The sequence below is a fragment of the Crocodylus porosus genome, unplaced genomic scaffold (assembly GCF_001723895.1).
Source record: "Crocodylus porosus isolate Cpor-Errol unplaced genomic scaffold, CroPor_comp1, whole genome shotgun sequence".
In the NCBI taxonomy this organism is placed as follows: Eukaryota; Metazoa; Chordata; order Crocodylia; family Crocodylidae; genus Crocodylus; species Crocodylus porosus.
The window spans coordinates 52,564,605-52,584,872 of NW_017728950.1; the positions used below are offsets into that span (position 1 = coordinate 52,564,605).

At 40.2% G+C, this 20,268-nt stretch overlaps 1 protein-coding gene across 1 annotated transcript in view; it reads left to right on the forward strand.

Moving 5' to 3' along the window:
- The window catches only part of MPDZ (multiple PDZ domain crumbs cell polarity complex component), a 138,323-nt gene that overhangs the window by 74,685 nt on the left and 43,370 nt on the right, over positions 1–20,268 (forward strand). The window contains exons 19-23 of the mRNA XM_019554872.1: positions 1,139–1,300; positions 6,252–6,536; positions 7,645–7,768; positions 11,429–11,627; positions 18,845–18,949. Of these exons, the coding sequence (XP_019410417.1) occupies positions 1,139–1,300; positions 6,252–6,536; positions 7,645–7,768; positions 11,429–11,627; positions 18,845–18,949 (875 nt within the window). The remainder of the gene's footprint in view (positions 1–1,138; positions 1,301–6,251; positions 6,537–7,644; positions 7,769–11,428; positions 11,628–18,844; positions 18,950–20,268) is intronic.

Consider the following 20,268-nt stretch of genomic DNA (forward strand, 5'->3'; position numbering starts at 1 on the left):
ATTGTATCATACATGTACACACACGATGCTAATGTTGGCCTGTATTGTTTTAGAAGTTTGCTATGAGAGACCTATATTTGTGTGTTTGAATGTAATGAACTCAGTGGCAGTATTAGAGAACTTGCTGAGGTACATGGATCATTGATGCAACAAATGGAAATGATCCTTTGAAACCAATTCAATTCATTGTATCAGTTGTTACATGTAGGAATATGAAATTATGAATTAATGATACAACTAGCCATAAAAAGTGAAGAGCAGTGTTATGACCCATGTCTCCAGTTGCATGTTGAAAGAGCTTGCTCTGCAGATTATTTTCAGGGTTGAACACTGGAGTTTAGTGAAGCCGTGATACTTATCTCACTTGTATCTCTTTATTGGTGTGATTCCTGTTTCTAACCTACACTGGCAGATTAGAAACAGAGACATGGTATTCAAATGGTGAATGTCAAATGTAGTTGCAACCATATTAGTATTTATTGTACTAAAAATCTTAGAAAAAATTAGTTACTATGCATGCATCTATTACATATTTTTAAAATTCACTGTTTCTGTCAGACTAAATATCCCACCTCAACAGCTTGCAAAACTTTACCATAAAATAGTCTCCCATTTCTAAAGGTTATATTCTTTTAACATTTCTTAACCTTCTAAAAACTGCCAAGGCTTTTAAAATAAATGTCAGAAAAATAATTTAATCCTAAAAAGTAGCACTAAATGAATCTTCCTGCTTTGTAGCATTTAGTTTCAAAGTGGAGAGATTGTGAGGGGTTTGTTGACACCATGGACTAAAGAAGAGTTTATAATAATCTAATATTAATCTAATATTAATAATCTAATATTAATCTAATGTAATATTAGATCTCATGGCCCTCAGCCCAGCTCCACTCTGAACTATTTGCAAAATTAGAGATAAACTGTTGTACTGTTGTTACACAGATCTCACTAAGGATAGAATCTGGCCTGCTGTGAGTAGAGGGTCTTGTGTAAAATAGAAACACAGAAGAATATTAATACACAGAAGAAGAATACTTCCTTGTAATATATACAAATAAATATTTAACCACTGATGTGAGGTTTATGTAGTATGAAGGTAGCAGATAGCCTGACTGATGGTTAAATTTGCCTTTGTTGTTAGGTGGACTCCAGTGAGGCAGATCTCGTGGATGAATCTACCTTTGAATCACAGTATTCTCCTGACAATGATGACACCTTCCAGGCTTCTATATTAGCTTTGCATGGTAGTGCTTGTAGTGATGATTTGAGCTATAGCCTCTCTCTTCCGTCATCAACTCCCAAGGTAAAAAGAAAAGATCATTTTATGGCAAACCTTGTATAAAATGTTCAGTGTTTCTATCTAGCTGTTGTATTAGATGTAGAGGCATTATGTTGTCAGAAGTCCATCTGCACATACGTTCGTTATCAGATTAAAGGGCATTTGCATTTAAGTAGTGTTGATTGGATACCTTTCAGCCTTGTACATTAGAGAGAGAGAGAGAGAGAGAGGGAGCTAGATGGTTCAGAGCTTTGATTGTACTCTGCAAAGTCAGGCAGATGAAGTATTTTGAGACATTTGTACTGTTACAGTTATGGTGAGTAGTCTGCTACAAAAATGCTACTTATTAAGCTTCAGGGGATACTAAAACAGGCTACATAGTCTAGCTGCTTTATTCTATTTGTGCAATGGTTGAGGCAAGTTAGATTCTCATTTTCATCATTTGTTTAATATTTGTGTAGCTGAAGTTATGACCATTAAAATACTATGTTCTTGAAGTAGTGTACATTTACAATGATGCTGTAATAAAAGGTAAACCAACAGCATATCCGGTTGAGTCTTAGTAGATAAACTGAATTACTTAATCAGCGAAGAATAAGTTTCTTAAAGATATTTGAAAGATTATGTTTTTTTATTTAGTTTTCCAGTCACATAACCATATTGATTTTTTTTTTTTATGTTGATGGTGGCTTTTTGTTTATCTCCATGTCATTTCTTTTTTCTTCTTTACTTGGCAGTCTGTTAATTATGTTTTTTTATCTGGGAACTTTCTAATAGCTTTCTTCTAGGATTTATCATCTTTGCAGGCAACGCCAGAGAGTTTTCTTGGATGGTTCACAGAGTATAATCTTGAATAGAAATCCTGCTCCTGCTTCTTACACCCCTGAGACTGTCTGCCTTTATTCCTTCTGGAATGTGTTCAGTTTTTATAGGGACTGAAACCTGAATTCATCTCCTAATGCAATCTTCTGAGCCACTCTAGAGCATATCTTTGCTGTGCCAGAAGGACAGATTGCGTTGTTTAACTCCATAATTGTTACTTAAAGGGATTATGCAGTATGCATGCTGAGAATGATATATTGTACAGGGTAGAAGCTGGTGTAATAAAGTGTGCAATGTTAGGGTTCCCTGAAATCTTCATTTTTTTCAGGACTTTAAAAGGCCGTTTTTATTTGGAATTTTGAAGCATATGACCACATTGCGCACCCCCCCACACACACACGCACATTTCTACTTGTGCATTTATTTACACCAGTGCAAAGTGAGTACAGTAAGTTAATGTTTGAATTAGTTGCATTCTAGATGATCTTTGCAAAGGTGGAAAGGATTTCACAAGATGGAAAGCACTGGGGAAATCAGCGTTTACAAAAATAATTTGGAGCAAATGATGAATGCAGTAAAACTTTGAACCTATGCAAATAGATATTACAAAGAATTCAGAGATACTTTAGATGGCTCTAGTGCAGAATACATTACTGGAATATGGACTTTTGAATGCTTGGTTGTCATTTTCAAAATAACAGCTGGAGAAAAAATATTTTAAATCAAAGTAACTTGAATGCATTTTCCCTTAATGAATATAGTTTGAGAGAGATCTGCAGGGAAGTTTAAAACACTGATCGCTCATAAAAGAAATATATTTTGGGGGATAAAACCTGATCCATCTCCCATTGACGTCAATGAGTGCGCTTCCACTAGTTTAGCAGAAGTTAAACCAGTGGCTTAAACAATATCAAAGGTGAGGCTGTCAGCTGTCTTTCAGACATGCTGAAATTCACTAAATTGATTAGGCTTCTTTTACTCTTTTCTTTTAAAGGATGGGGATTATTTCATTTATCCATCCTGATATAAAATTTAGATTTTGTTCAGTTATATTCTCAGATGTAACTTAGACAGATTGCATAGTTGTGAATCTTTTATGATGACTGTCTGGTGAAACTGTTTTCTGAAATATTTCCTGGTGTCTATCCAGCTTCTTGATTCTCTCATGGATGTGTTTTGTTGCAGTAGTGCTCCATGTTTTGGTCCCGCAGGCCAGATCAGGCCCTGGGTCCTGGGACCACCTTCTCCCTGCCTCACCGGAATTAGGTCTTGGGCCTGGTGCTACCCCACAGGCACCCAGATTAGATCCTTTATGCCTAGTACTGTGGCAGGCAGTAGGGGGTGCTCCTGCTCTAAGTCACCCACCTCACTGCACCCAACCACCTTCCAGGCTCTGAGTGCCTCCCTGGGTGCTCCTCACGTCCAGCTGACCCCCTTCCTTGAGCACACCCGCTAGCCTGCGGGTAGAGCTGCCACCACCCAGGGACAGGCTTGATTCTGGCACTGCATCCCCTGGGAAGCACAGGCCTAGTAGCCCTCGAGGGTACTTCACTCACTTCAAGAACTTGGGGTGCTTCCCTCAATTGGAAGCACAAGTAGTGGTCTCCCTTAGCTGAACCAAGGGGACCCCAAGGCATAATCTAGATCCATTCCCAATAAGTCTCCCACGCTAGGTACAAAGGAGAACTTTATTGGTTGTAAGGAGTAGGGTTGGAATAGGGTACAGAGTTGAGTAATATCAGAGAAATCCCAGAGAGCAAACAGGATGGCTAAAGTAGCCTTTGGTCATGCATCTGAGTTACTGCAAGCTATATATGTAGTTAGATCTCAAGTAGCTTACTCACAAGTATCATCCAGAGGCAGGTGGAGATTCCCTCTGGAGGCAGGCAGTTCCTTGATCGTGAGTTTTGAGAGAGAGACCAAGTTTCAGATGGTCCAGCTCTCCTCTTTGAGTCTTCCTCATGGCTGCTGCCTCTCTGCCTCCTGGACAGTCCTTAATTTATATAGCCCTTATGACCTCATTTACCTGGTCCAATGGAGACCAACACCTGTTGGCTGTCAGCCAACCAATTTGAAATGCATCACTGGTTGCTGGGCAGACTGGCAGTCTCTAGCCCACCAGGGAGCCCAAGCCCCTCTCCCAGGTATGTGAAGCCAGTCATGTAGGCAGAGGGAGCAGGTTTCCCTCCTCCCTCAGGAATGTATCCAACTCAGGTTACCTAAAGAGACAGGGCATGTACCCTCTGCAGGGCCCATCCTAACCAAATTGTCACAGAGCAGAGAGTTTCTGGGGAAAAACAGAGGTCGCCTTCTGCCACAAGCACCACCCTCTCCCACCTCCCATGTGCTGGGTTTGGGTGCCCAATCCAGCACACTGGGCCTGGGACTCCCCATGGTTCCAAAATTTGGTGGCAGTGACCCACTGCCAAATTTCTGGACTATGGGGAGTCCCATGGGCCAGGTGACATGGTGCTGCAGGCTGGATCTGGCTTGCGGGCTGATGGTCAAACACTCCTGTTTTACTGGATTATTAAATGCACTGAAAGGCAAATCCATATATTGACATCTGTGGGAAGATATTCCATATCCAGGAAAGCTTCTTTTTCTAGCAGTATAAGAGAATGCTGTAAACTGTAACACACACGGTGAGAATTAACATGGTCTTCAGGAAGAAAGAAACCTCTGTTTTACTTTCTTGCTTAAAGCATGGCATAGTTATAGCTGATTTCATGGTCCAAGGATGGAAAGCTACATCAGACAGCCTGTTTCTGTTTGTACTCCTGATGATGCTGTTTCTGCCCCTTGAAAAACAAGCCTTTCACATTTTTGAGTCACTTTTATTGAAGGGACAGGAGCATATAATTGTACTGATGAAAATCAACTTTAATGTTCCTGGTAGAAAATGGCACAGAACGCTACTGTTTACTCTTCACCTACAGAGATTTGAAGGCACGTCTGCTTGAAAATCATTGGACATTACACAGTTATGCAGGCTGTTTGAGGGAGAATAAGGGATATTCTGAAAGCAATGTAGGAACATTAAATGTCAGTGGAATAGAAATTTCCTGTGTTGATAATGAATTTGTTGAAGAAGGAAAAAATTGGAATAAAAAGAATTACCTACCGTTTCTGATACTGAAGAAAATGCCTTATGCCTGTGATATGTTGTTCAGTAGTCTGTTGATGTAAATTTTGAAAAGCGATGAGTGATTTTGAAGGTCCAACTTGTCATTCTTTGAGGGCCTGATTTTCAAGAAAGAATAAATATCTATTATTTGACTACCAAGCTCCCTTTAAAGTGCTTTACATTGAAAAACTAAAATCGTTGCTCATTTAAAAAGTTTTTTAATTAAGCTTGCATAAAAAGAAAAACTTTACTTCATTAATGTAGCTGTGGTCAACAAAACCTAGGCCCCATCTACACGTTACACTTAAGGTATATCTAACCAATTAATTGCAGTGGAGGGTCACTGGCCAAATGTTCTATCAATTAATGGAGTTATAAAAAGAAGAATAAGCTGCAAAGTTATATCACAAAATGTGTATAACAACTTTGTAGCTGCTTCCTATCATACCATTTATTGAACATCTGGCCAGGGTTCCCTGTGCCTGGGAGCCCCATCAGTTGATTGGAGCTCCTCGCTGGGGGCCATGCGCAACCTGAGCTTGGGAGCTTCCAGTTGACAGGGCTTCCAGCCGTGGGGGCAGGGGGAGAAAAGAAGAGGGGCTTTCATGTTACATGTGTTACCATGTATGTCCTGTTGCATAAGAAGTGAATCTGCATGCATCTACATTATACCACTGAAGTCATTGGAGTTCTGTTAGTTAACACCACTAAAGTCCTGCCCTCGGATATCAATATTACTACCACGAATACAAATTATCACTGTCTAAAGGAGAAAAATGTTTACAGAGGAAAAACTTGTTACAGTAAAATGACTTTCAGTGATCTGTCATTCTGTGAATTCATTGCTTTTTATGAGAGGCCAAATATAAGTATCTGTATGCTTAAATAAGTTTTAAATAATAAGTATTTCAATCAGTTTAACTGTTTTGCAAGGTTTAATGTCAATTTAATATATTTAGCATAAAATACACATTTTAACAATAGTATTTAGGATCATAAATGCTTCTTGCTGATTCTGTTTAACAGGGTGTTGGAGAAGATTCTTCAGATGCTTCTGTTGATTTCCAAATGTCCAGCAAGAGTTCAAGCAACATGGATCTTGTCCAGAGAGGGACAGAGAACAAAACCTCAGTGAAGATAAACCTAGAACCTGCTATTGCTTTTGCAAAAAAGGATTTCCTACCTTCAGACATTCCTGAGAAACAGGCTGGATTTGAAAATACAACTGAATGGACCAAGCCAGAGACAGCCACTGAAGTGACACAAAATTCCAGCCTCACTCCCACAGTTGAGTTGGACCTCTCTGGAAAAGTAAAGGTCTATCTTTCTATAGACAGAATAAGTGTGCAAATTATTTTTAGAATTAGTATTTGTAAACTGCTACTTCATGATTAACGTTCAGTATTTCTGATTCTAAATGTAGTATTTTACTGTGGGGTTCACAGTTGGAAGATAACATTAGGCATGAGCCAGAGCAAGAAAATGGTACAAAAGTCACCCTGACCCAGAAGCAACTCTACTGGGTTCTGTAGCTCTCTCACTCTTGAATTGCAGATCCTCCCTGTGTCCTCCATGCTTAATGAGATTGGAGGCAACAGAAAAGCATGTCACTGTTAGCTCCTCAGAGCAATAAGTTGTTTTTGAGCTCTGTTGGCTCAGTGGCACTGACTGGATAATTAAGGTTACAAGAGCAAGACTTCACCCATACTTTGTCCCTTCCTTCCAAACTGATCCAAGAATCAGGGAAGCAAGTACATATATTTCTTTACTGTTTTATTACATGCCTCAGTGCAAGATTTTGGTTGTCCACAAGGTAGTGATTTTCAACCTTTTTTAGACCCAATGGACCATTCATTAGACTCAAGGCCCCCTTCAGAAAATGTCAGCTCTTAGCTTTCACTCAGTTTTTGACTACACAAAAATAATATTCTTATGTTGCAAAGAACTCAGAAAGACCACAATAGGTCAGAATGTTTTTTAATGTTATGAATTTCCTATTTGAAATTTCTGTGTTTATCCTGTGAGTCATGTTTGCATGCCTAACTGTGCTAACATGAGTGCACAGCACCTTGCAACACCCCTAAAAAGATCTCAAGGTACCCTGACTGAGAATCACTGCTATAAGGTATATATGTAGATTCTCATTCCATGTACTATGGGCACATAGTTCAATTCACAGTTGAGCTTTCAAATATCACTGTAGACAAACAAGTGTTTAAGGACAACCTTTATAATTGATGATATATTTTTTCTTTGGTTCAATGTGATTTCACTGAAAAAAATTAGATAAATTGCAGTTTATTCTTAAATTAGCCATTCTAAGGCTCAGCAGACTCAAATGTCTGTGATATATAAGGCGTATGAAGTCTGATCGTATTTTGCTCTTACTGTTTTGATACACTTTTGTTCTTTGTTTTAGGTTGAAGTACCATTAATAGAAAAGAGCTATCCAGCATCTACTGGGGAAAATTCCACAATTCAAAATATTGCCCAACACATGTATGAGAAAACTATAACTATTGCAAAAGGCAATTCAAGTCTAGGTAGAGTATCCAAGGTGTCTGTCTGTCTGATTAATATTTCTCTGTTAATTGCTGTTCCCTGTCTCTATGGCAGTATTGTCTTAACAGTTTCCGATCTACTCATTCGTTCTAACACAAGGCTGTCCAACTTCAGGCCTGCCCCCAGGTAGCTGCACAATGCACACTCCAGGCATGGCCTCTCATGTATCCATCCTTGACCCTCCGAGATTGTGCTGGGTATGGGCTGTGCTGGCAGTGAGATCTCTGCCCCTCCACCACTCAGGCAGCACCTGGACCCATGGGCTCTCCGCTGCTGTGAGCTGGCCTCTTGCAGGCCACCAGTTGAACATCTCTGTTCTGAAGGAAACTACTAAAAGAAATCCATGTAGCTGGGAGAATAGAAACAGGTGTTCACTTACCCTTTTTGATTTATCTTTTGCTCTTCTCCATTCATTTGGCCGTTTGGATCTGTAAAGGCATGCATTCAAACAATCAATCCACAAAGAACTTCATTCTCTAATTAAAAGCATTCCTTTCATAAAATGGAGGACCTTAAACAGTGAAGTGATTCATCATCAAAAATCTAATGCTTTTCTTATTTGTTTATATTAAATAATTTAAAATAAACGAAGTTAGGTTTGGAACAGAAATATGAAGAAAACTCAGTTTATATAGAAATGTATGATGTAATTGAGGAATCATGCACTTCAGTGTGAAAAGGACACTGGTCACAGGACCAAGTTTTCAGATGTACTTGGATACCAAAAGATATAGACAGGTCTGTAGTGCAACCCTTTTGGTGCTGCGTGCTGTCACTTGTGACCTGGAATTCTCTTGCAGGCAACAAAATTCTGCTTCTAAGTCTACCCAAGCCACCTGTTCTCTGCCTCCTTTCAGCTAAAGTGCTCCCAAGAGAGGACCATCTTGATAGCAGCTCTTGTGGCTCTCTAAGTGCAGAGGCAGTGATGCCAACTATTCCTTACCCAGGCTATGCAAATGGGGAGGGAGCCCCCGCTCTCCTTATTACATATTTCACAGCCATATAAAGGTGGAGCATAAGGGAACCCAAGGTGTTTCAGCTTTTGCCAAAAGTAACTGTGCTTTCAGTACTGTCCACCTGTATCACGGTTAGTTAGTAGCCTTAGCAAATTGCATGTTAAACACAACAGTAAAACATAAAAGTACAAAATATGTGTGTATGTCTATATATATAAAGAGAACTTGTGTCACATGTAGTCAAAAGGTAGAATTGCAAAAATGTAGGACTACCTACTGGTATTATGCCAACATAATATAAAAATAAGGAACTGTGGCCTCTAGCCCTTGACTTTCTTTTTTTCTTGCAGTCCCTTCCCATTCTGGCCCCTTGTGTTGCCTAGCCACAGCCAATATTTTGCACACATGGCTGCACAGCTTTTAAATTTCACTTTTACTAAAGGAGCTAAAACAAGAGCTATGTAATGATGTTGAAAGCTGCAGCTGTGTCGATTATTTAAGTTGAAAGCTAGCATTTTTTCTCTTAAATGCTAGCATTCATGGCTTGCAGTAGCCCTTAAAGCCTAGCCATAATACTGCTAACTTTTCTTTTTGTTTTAAAAAAGAAATCTATATTAGGAGCGCCAAACATTTGAAACACAATGAAAAGTATAGTGCCCATGCTCTTGGTATATATTATTAGCGAAGCTGTTGGTGCACCAGCAATGGCACTTAACTCTTTTTTTCTTCTTTGAAAGTATAAAACTCTGAAGTCAGGCACAGGGCAGATTGGAGTTTTGGCGAAAGGGAGTTCAGGAGCAACAACCTGCACCAGCAGCTTCACTAATATATACCCAGAGCACAAGCACTTTACTTTTCACTGTGTTTCAAGTGTTTGGTGCCCAGAGTTTTCTGGTGAAGTCCAGTCTAAAAGTGGGGGTGCAGTCACCGCTTCATTCATCTGGATCTGCCACTGCTTATGCACTTGACATCAGATGTGAACTTGAATATTGACATCATCTGATAGACACTCGGCCAGATATGTCTGTGGTGTGATGGTGTTGGCTTCAATTAAGTTGTGCCTGTTTACCCGAGGGATGAAAGGGGCTTCTAGTCTAAAGCCAAATTTTGATTGGCACCCTGGAGACGGGCATAATGCCCACAGAAATGAGCACACACATGCTGCCTATATTCTGGAGCACTACAGCCAAATATAGTACCACATGTGCATTTTGTTCCTACTAAGAATAGGAATAACCTATGTACGGAGAATTTTGGATGAGGACGTGTGTGAGCATAAATGCATAGACAGTGCCCCCAGACCACAGCCCGCAGTGACCACCTGTATTGTCTGAGCATTTACTTTGTGACATAAGCAAAGTGGGAAGCGGAATCAAAGCATCTGACTCCTGTACTGTACTCTTGCAATAATAGGCACAGGATACATTAATTTATATAAAACAAAAGTTTCCTTCATTAGGATTGGTGGCCTATAGATTAAAATATATCCACGTTCATTGACAGCATCACTTAGCTTGCCTGTAGCTCAAATATTTACCTTCCAAGTTATAAACATAAGTCCCATCACCCAAATAATCCAATATCTCTCCATCTGTTTCAGTATTAAATGCCCAGGAAAAGATGGGCATGCTTAGGTGGTTAATAAATCTGGGCTTTGGCATGCCGAAGTAGGAAGGAGTGCGCCAGAGTCCAGGAAGCCTCAGTCTCCTGCTGAAACAGAGGGAGCTCCAGCTTTAGACTTTAGAGCCTCTGCTTTATCTCATCTGTGGATTGGAGAGAGGTGGGTTCAGGTGACCACAGATGACTGATAAGAACAGTGTGTCTAGGAGCTTAATGCATCTGGGCTTTCTTACTGTTCATGGAGAACAGTGTTCTCCAAAGCTGTTAGCCATTTGAGCCTATTTCATGAGCACTAACTGCCTTTGTAGTTGTGAAATGTACACAAACATACATGAAATTTTTCTCAAAGTATGGGTGACCATCAGAATAATGAGCAACAGTTGTCCTCCTGTAGGGAAAGGAACAAGGGGTAGTCATAATTGTGGGCTCATAGAGCAGAGATGTAACCTAACTAGAATATAGTGCAACTGGTGTAATGCTCCTTCCCTCAGCCATATACATACTGTAATCTATGTTGTAGTACTTCACAACCTGATCTAGGTCCACTGAAATGAATAACAGACTTCAGTGGGCATTGAGTCAGGACAGCTGTACTGTGCAAAGAAGGTGTTTTTCATTGTTAGCTCTTTTATGCTTTTTGCTCCTGTTTCTTCATCCTGACTGGTTTTCAGCCTTGGTGAAACAAAAATATTCCAAGTAAAGAAACTCTAAAATATAATTAAAATAGATAAATACTCTTACCAAGACAAGCTAGAGAACTGATTGATTTGACCACTTAAAATACTTCTCAAAATAGTACCATTTTGCTTGTGTGTTTTAGATACAGCAGTTTTATTTTCCTATTGCTCCTGTGCTTAAAAAGTAGAAATTAATATCACAGGTGTCTAGTCTGGGATAGTAGCCGTGAGGCTGGGAAACCACTCAGTCTTGTTAACAGCCCCAGGTTTAGGGGTTGTCTTTCATTACTGAATGCTTCTTTCATTGGGCAGGTGGAATAGATTTCCTTTATATTATAAGGAGTAGTGGTTGTACACAATAATATGTTCCATATTCCTTTTATAACAGGAATGACTGTAAGTTCCAATAAAGATGGCTCAGGAATGATAGTCCGTAGCATCATCCATGGTGGTTCCATAAGCCGTGATGGACGAATTGGTGTAGGGGACTGCATTCTCTGTATTAATGAAGAATCAACCACTAATTTGACCAATGCACAAGCCCGGGCTATGCTAAGGAGACATTCGCTCATTGGACCTGAAATAAAGTAGGTAAAGCTAGGACATGAGTTAGATAGGGAAGCATTAACGGTCACATAAAGTAGAGTACACGTATGATAGAAATCAGTATTTTAAATCAAATATTTTTTTCTTTGTTTTCGTACAATGTCGTCATCTCAGATTGAGTCTTCGTATAGATGGAACATGAAATCACATGAATTTTTCTGTGTTGTTTGCAAAAGAGTTCATTGCAGTTATTATAACTCTGCCTATTCTTATAGAAGAAAAAGGCAATCAGAGGCATTTAAAGGGTGTTTTCTCAAATCTGGCTATTCAGACCAGTCTTTAGTTACCTAACTTTACGCAGGAGTTGCAATCAGAATTTTTCATTAACCATGTGACTATATAACCTTTGCTCCAAGTCAAGACAATAATGAAACTTTATCTTAAGTATTTGTGGTTGTTAAAAAGTTAATTGTTCTCTTGATTTTCTTTGTAGGATGCCTTTATAATTAATTAATTTTTTTGTTGGCAAACAGAAAGTATGACACAATGTTAATGCTGGTAAATAGCATTTTAAATGTGATAGTGTTGAGATGATCCTTGCTTTCACTTATAACTATTTTCAGTAGATCTTTGAAAAATGGCTATTGCCCACAGTTTTGCCAACTGATCAATCTTGTCAGTTTACCATGCTGTTTTTCTGATCACAGTAGACGGTGGAGATATTCCCCTGTTTGTTTGTGCTTGGGGAAGATCAGGCTCTGTTTGTACTACAAAGATTCACTGGCTGAGCTGACTTGCTTCAAAATTCAAACTAGCTAAACCAGAGCAGAGCACTAATGTAGACATGCATAAACCAGTTTAACCCTTGCTTATGTCCATTTGACTGCGTTGGGCTGTGTGTAGATGTCCTCACCGTTTTCGAAACCATGGTTAACAGATTTGCGTCACACAGTTGGAATCAAGTTTCAGTTTGAATTAAGGGTTAATTTATGATCAAGGGGGTTTGCCTCCTTCACAGACCAGTAGCCTGTGTGCTTGGGCAGGGCTGGGGACTGAATGAGTATATTGATACTTAGTCACACACATTTGACTTTGTAAAGACATTGCTTTGTGCCTGACACCCTGGTGTGTTGCAAAAACCCAACTGAAGGCATTTATACATGTGCTGTGGGAGGTGGGGGGGGACACTTTAATTAGAGAAGTTTCAAGAGCCGTTCTAATTAAAGCACCCAGAGTGTCACACATATCAGTGTTCCCACACCGAAAAATGGTGACGGGGTGCTTTAATAAAGCTCATCAGATGAGCTTTAGTTAATGTCCCCCCCCACCATTTTTAAGTGTTGGGGGACACGTGATGCTAGAGTCAGCTGGAGCTGATTAATCGAGTCTGCATCGATGCACTGTAATTACAGCACATTGGAGCAGCCTCAGTGTATGTGCAGGCACCCTGATTTGCCTTTGAGGAAATTGATATTTGCAATGCTTACCTGGGTTCCTAAGGACTTTTTTTCTTAGAAGTAATCTGTATATACATGTTAATTAGTACAGTTTAAATTGCCTAATTCAGACTACCCTAGTCTGCATTAATTTTAATCCTCATTCAATAAAATTCATTAATCTGATTTTAATTTGGACTACAGATGTCCCCGTGTATATAGTGACAGCTGTACTCCAGGTTAAACCTAGAAAACTGTAACGTCTATAAACGACTTTGGTGACTCATTAGCATCTGTTAATCAATTTAAGCAAGGATTTAGTCATCATTTTTAATTAATTACTAGCCTTTTTTTAATATAGACAGTTTCAGAGCAGCCTTAGTGACAGTAACTGCAGCTCTTTGAGCAGGCATGGTTTTATGGGTGCAGCTGCACCAGGATTTTTCACTTGGCCTAGTACAGTGCGTGTCCGACCTTTTCACCGTGGTAGCCAGATAGGCAGTGTTTGGTTTCCAGATTTGGCCAGTGGGCCTGATCCAGTGCACAGGACAGGTGTGGCAGGGGCCTGATCTGACTGTGTAAGGAAGGAGGGATGCTGGGAGCATGGCCTGGCCCCAATCCACCCACATGAGGGAAGGGGTTTGCCCTGGCCCCAATCTAGCTGCATGGGGCTTGGGAATTAAGCAGTGGGAGAGGTATGGTAGTATTAGTTGCCACTGCCCCACCTCTCCCTGACACCAATCTTTTCTGATCCATGGGAAGTCCTGCAGGCCAGATGCCATGGCTTTATGGGCCAGATTTGGCCCATAGGCCAAGTGTTGAGCACCTCTGGATTAGTAGATTTGATCCTTCAGCTAATAGCTAGAAGGTAATTTAAGCTGATTTTGTTCATAGGACAGCATGTATTTATTGTATAAACAAGGACAGAACTGTAACTACCAATCACAAGTACCAGTGAATCAGTATATACCCGAGCTTTCAGTTTTCAAATGATTTCTGCTGCCAGTATAGAACTGAATTATGTGCATTTGTATAATATGTATGAACATATACAAAACTTTATATACAAAATTTGAATAATTTTTAATAATAGCTCAGTCATATAATCAAACACAGATTATTTTTGTTTAGTACTTATGCTTTTTTTATTACTGGTATATTTTATAATAAATTAGTTTATACTGGAAGGGATGGGTATGGTTTTATTTTTGGATATATCTGTGATTCAGAATCAGATCCCACTGTAAGCATTGCACTGGAACACTGCAGTAATCAGAAAATCTCAGAAATAAGAGCATTTGCCATTTTACAGCCTTACAAGTGCCATACACGATATAGGTTCAAGTTGAAGCCTTCTCACTGCTGCAAAGAAGTAACCCCATGAAAGGCCAAGATCCTGCAGTAATGTGTATAGGAGGCTTGCAAGAGTAGGGGTTGAACCATTTGGCTCTTCAGTCAGTGCAGCACCACTTCACTCTTCTCTTTCATTGTAAAACACCAGAGAAATATTGTATCATAAAACCAGACCTGGACATTTTTAAGGAAATGCTCAGGCTCAATAAGAGAACTATAGTGTTCAATGAGTTTCTTGAGTCTAGACTGTATTAGTTTGATGACCTAGTGATAGTGCCTAATACTCCCATTCAGGAGACCCTACTGGTTCTATGCCCAATCATTCAGGTTAGCAAGGGTTAAGAGTCTCCTAGGAATCAGTGTATTTGGGGGGCGGGCACTGACATGACCACCATGTTTAATATGTAGTTTCATGGGCTTGGGTCTACATTGTAAGTTTCACAAGTGAAAGGCCACTGTGGCTCTTACAGGGATCGTAGTAGCCTTTGTATGTGGGTATGGGAGAAGAATTAAAAAAAAAAAAAAACTATTTCAGTTACAAAGAGCATATTTTACAAGAAACATGAGTTGCCAAGAGATAGTCAAAACTTTGCACTTGCTGCATATTGCAAACTGCAACTTTATTTCATTTTATACAAAGATATTTGAGTTTTGGGAGTTCAGGAACAGTCAGTCTGAGTTCCAGGTTTCATAATTTCTTTATGAAAAACCAGATGTGTGGCCTTCCCAGAATGCATTCTGCTTTACTTCTCACTCCACCTTGCCAGGAGCTCTTATATTTCTGTAATAATAGCCAGGGTTTTGTGCTCAGCAGCAGCTGCTTGTAACATCTGCCAGATAATTACTGAGCTGAATCAGAATTCACCTGCCTTAACCTAAAGTATGGGGATGAATTCCTGATCAAGGAATAAAAGATTGATTGCAGTTCCATTTTTCCATGCTTGTTAATCATTGCTATAGACATCAATAAAGAGCAGATGCTTTCTGGGGGAGGTGTAGATGGAATGGAGGTGGAAGGGGGTAAAGGAAAAAAAAAAGAAAAGGGGGGAAAAAAATAGAAGTTCACACTTTTAACTGCATATGTATGCATCGCACATTCAGCATGAGACATTGACATTTGTTAACACCATTGTAAAAGATGCTGCATCGTATGCTTCACATTCTAGATCTTCTCCAGCACCTGCTGATGATCAGGCCCCCTTTTATGTGTGAGTATTGGTGATTCAAAAGCTCATTATGACTCTGTGTTGCAACTTTTCTGTGAAATCATTTCATGCTTTTATAACATCCAAAATGCCAGGGATATATCCAGATATAGGTACAGTAAATATAAATATAAATAAATAAAAAATGGCTTTTAAGCATACAGTTTGGAACAAACTTCCTGAGACTGTATTAAAAAACGCTTGTATTTTGAAAATTTGCTGCTGATTTGTATTTTAATCATACTATCCTCTCAGAAAGTGCCCAAAGAGCTTGGCTGTTAGGGGCTAAACACTGGAATTAATAAGGTGTAGATGTACTGATATCTGGATTAATCTCAGTGTCATATTTTCTGTGGTACTAATGTTTTATTTTCTCCATAGATAACCAACAGGTTTGGATTAGTCATAAAATAGTAATTTGTCCCAAATGTGTTACATACATCACCACTCAGTTTGTTTCCTCTGTTGGTGCTGAAGGGTTTTTGTGTGGCTGTTTGATCAAGCATGCCATAAATGTTCTTGTTGAACTGCATGGAGTCTTGTGTTTATGAAATGTTTTCATATCTACACCATTCGGTGTTTTCATTGTTGCTGCTCCCTTTGCAAAGCATGTCTTAGAATGTTTTTTTTCTACAGCTCATCAAACTGGAAACAGCAACATTTTCATTTTAAAGCTGAGCAGTTGCAAAAGAGAGGAAGTTTTTAAAAACTACACCTGTCTTCTCTTGAAATTGCTAATATGTTAACCTCTCTTACAGCCAAGGATTGTAATATACTGTTTACTTCTAACAGCCATTTACACATTTCACAATGTGTTGTATGCTTTTCTTTCTATCCTCCCAGCAGTTTGTTTCACTTCTCCATTTTCCTTTCACATCACTTCTAGGAGTAAGTTTCAAAGTAGATGTCAGTCCCTCCGATGGACAAGTCTTTTAAGTGCTGGAGTAGAACAGTGTTATCTCTACTTCTCCCCCAAAGCACTAAGAACAGTATAGTGCCAGTGGCCCTCATCCCTGGGAATCCTCACTGTCCCAGGCTCTTGGTCACTGAACACTTGACCATACAAAATCCTGAGCAATTCCTAGAGGTGCTAAGCACCTGCAGGCCTCACTGATGAGGACATTCTCCACTCCATGTTCAAGTTCAGCTTAAAAAGATGTCTGTGAGAGCTCAAATTTATAGGGCCCATTCTTGGCAGGCATAAATCCACTGCAGTTAATGGAATTACTCCTTCATCGAACTTGGCCTCTTCTCTGTTGCAAGGAGAATAGCCACAAGATAAGTTGACAAAGAAGATGACCGTTTAGTAAAGCTAAGTATTCCAAAGCTAAATATGGAGTTATCTGGCCTTATACTGTATACCAGTGGTGACCAAACAATTTGCTCCACAGGTTGGATGGGCAGTGCTATGTCTATCTGCAGGCTGGATTTGGCCAGTCGGCTCAATCTGGCACACGGGGCCAGCACAGCAGGGCCTCGGGAGGGTGCATGCCTGGCCCTGATCAGAATGTGCCAGGCAGGGGTGGCATAAGATATGGGGGGGAGGGGAGAAAATGGGGAACAGCTTGGCATGGATCTGGACATATAGGGAGAGTGGGTGGGGGTAAAGTGGAGCAGCCCCAATCTGGATGCTCCAGGGAAGGGAGTAAGGCTGTGGGAAGCAGCCTGGCCCCAGTCCCATTGCATGCCAATGGCCTAGGTGGAGTTTCCACCACTCTTCTGCTGCCAAATATCCAGACACTTGGGGATCCTCATGGGCTAAATGATTTGGTTCCATGGGCCAGATATAGCTTGCACACTAGGATGTGAGCACCCTAAAGCAGAGCCTTACACCTTGAACTTTTGGATTTTCCACTACAGCTAGTTCTGTAATTTAAATTTAATCTGGGCACTGTGATACAAACCAAAGGGAGATAGAAGCTAAATGCTAGTCATGTTAAAACTTAGGAAGTGACAGTAATGACTGAGGAGCACATTTTAAGGTTCCGTCAGTATAACAGAGATGCATTGATTGTCTGACCAGCAGATACTCACCTCATAATGCCAAATGCTTTATTGCAGACACATTTTTAAAATTTCTGTTTATTTCTGCATTTGTAGTAAGGTGAAATGTGAATAGTCAGTGTGACAGGTAGAAGTAACTAGATGAATGGCCCCTTTTGTTTCAAATGGATGATATTTTCAGGCCTTTTATAATGGGAAGACTCTTTACGGCTGGCCCCACAGTGAATTTGTCTGGCTTTTTTCCCTGTTCATTCTTCAGGGAAACAGCATTTCTTACATTTTATGCCAGATGAGGGAGGAGAGAACAGGAATTCCATTTCTCCAGTGTGGGGCAAGGTGCAGACCCAAGCTGAACTGATGTTGGTTAATCAAAACCCCAAACCTCATCAACATGTTTACTGGGGGTACTATTTCTGACCTTTTCTTCCTCTGCTCCATTAGAGGGATAAAACAGGGTTACTTAAAAAAAGATGATTGGTAGGATATGTCCCATGTCTTCCTTAAGTATAACCACCCGGCCTGTTTGCAGTCTTGGCAGTCCTGTAATTATTCATTCTGTTGTTCAGTTAAAGCCCTAATGTTTGGAGGCTTCTTGTCATGAAGGTACTATTTTTGTTAGCACTGACTTGAAAATAGGGAGCTATATTTTTGCCTGTATTTCCCCTCATCACTCTTGATTTGATGATAAAGTATAGGCACCGCTGTTGAAAGTGCTCTTTCTACTTTTTCTATATCACCTTCCTATTTGTCATTGTACCTGCCTTTTCCTCCTTGTCTATTTTGTGTTTTTCATACAACTACAACAACAACAAAAATCAAAGCCTTGATAGAAGCCATAAAGGCTACCATAACACTTATGCAAATGAACTTCCAGAACCATTTCCATGTAGCATTTGGGACAGAAGTACCAAACAGATTCTTCTGTTTGCTTATACTTATTTTTTTTTTGATGCAAAAAGGTTATTCAGCATGACAGTCATTGCCACAAAGTAAACTGTAACGGCTTCCGGAGTTCATAAAAGGTGCAGTTAGCACCAGTGGATGCCTATACAATTTATCATTTTGACTATAGGTGCATAGTAAAGTGACTGATTCATTAAGAATATGTGGAGTTCCCTGTGCCTTGGCTCTCAGCAATAGCATTTTGGCCCTTATGTCAGTTGGCATGTTAAGTGATCTCAGATGGCTAATCCTTCCTCTTCAGAACCGCCAGGTATGATCCATGATTTGTTTTACATTTATGTGTTTATTTTATTGCAGTATTACCTATGTGCCAGCAGAACATTTGGAAGAGTACAGAGCTAGTTTGGGAGAACAGCCAGAGGGAGCTATGCCTCTTGACCTCTTCTCTTCACATACTGTCAGGTGACTCATCTGCTTTGCTTTACTTCTTCCCACATATGTAGCCTTGCAAAATTCTCATGATTTCATTTTTCTGTAAGAAGAAAAAATGTGATTTTTTGTAAACTATCGATCAGTTATCAAGCTGCAAGGCTGGCTAATAAAATTTGTGCCTTCAGTAGCGAGTTGCCATGACAGTTTTGTAAGACATGTAAACTTATAGATATTTGTAAAAGAGAGGTTTTAAACTATTTTAAATCCTGTTCAAAATAAATCAGTCTCTTTCTTGCACTCAGAAAGTTTGCCAGTTGATGGCATTTCTAAGACAGAGAGGCAGCAATATGATAGAGTGAGTAGATCCAACATCAAAATCAGGGGGGGGTCCAGAGACCAGAATCAGGAGCTGAAACAGGTCAGGAACTAGAAGGTCCAAGGCAGGAAGGAAGTGAGAGGTTAGGACAGTGCCAGAGATCAGGATCAAGAGAATCAAAAACAGTGGGGACAGCTAAGCAGGAACAGACTAAAACAGCAAGGCTAGGGACAGGCATTCAAAAAGCCTGAACCAAATTGATTCAGTCTTTGCAGGTTAGTCTGACTTGGCTAGGCTAAATCAATTTTGTAACCCAGAAATGCAGGCACGTGCCTGCAGTGGCTCAGGTTAGAAGCAGGGGTGCAGGTGGGGGAGGGGGGTGCTAGCCTTCCCTTCCCTGGCAGAGGTGAGCTGAGGGAGGCATGGCTAGGCCCAGGCAGGATGCTCTGATTATTTCCTCCCCTCCTAAGCAGCCCAGCAGGGAATGTTTATCACCCCTAACTCATTGTTTATTAACCCCTTAAGAAAACAAAGCCTCTCTCCATTAACTAATGGAGCTCTTCTTAAACAGCTCTTCCAAGGAAGGTCATTAAGCTACCTGTTGATTAGCTCCAAAAAGCCTGTTTGACTGTAGCCAGCATGTGGTCTGCTAACTAATGCTGAGGTGTCTGTGTAAGGCAGAGGAGAAGAGGGAATAATTTATGCTTAGCAGGGGGAAGCGAGGCAGATGCTCTGTGCCTGCACGTCTCTGCCAGATCTCTGGCCAGGGAGCAGAAGGGAGGGGCCAGCTCTGCTGTGGAGCAGAGAGCCCAGCCCAGAGAGCATGCTGGGATGCTGGGGAACTCTGATTTAATTTAAACCAACAAGGGGTCTGAGACAGACATTGCATAAACTGGTTTGAGCGAAATCAGTTAAGTCTGAAACTACATTCAACCAGGTTTATCTCAAACCAGTTTCAGCCATTTTCAGACTGGTTTATGTGTACTGATCATCTGTTCTGTTACAGGTTTAAACCAGTTTCTGATCACTTAAA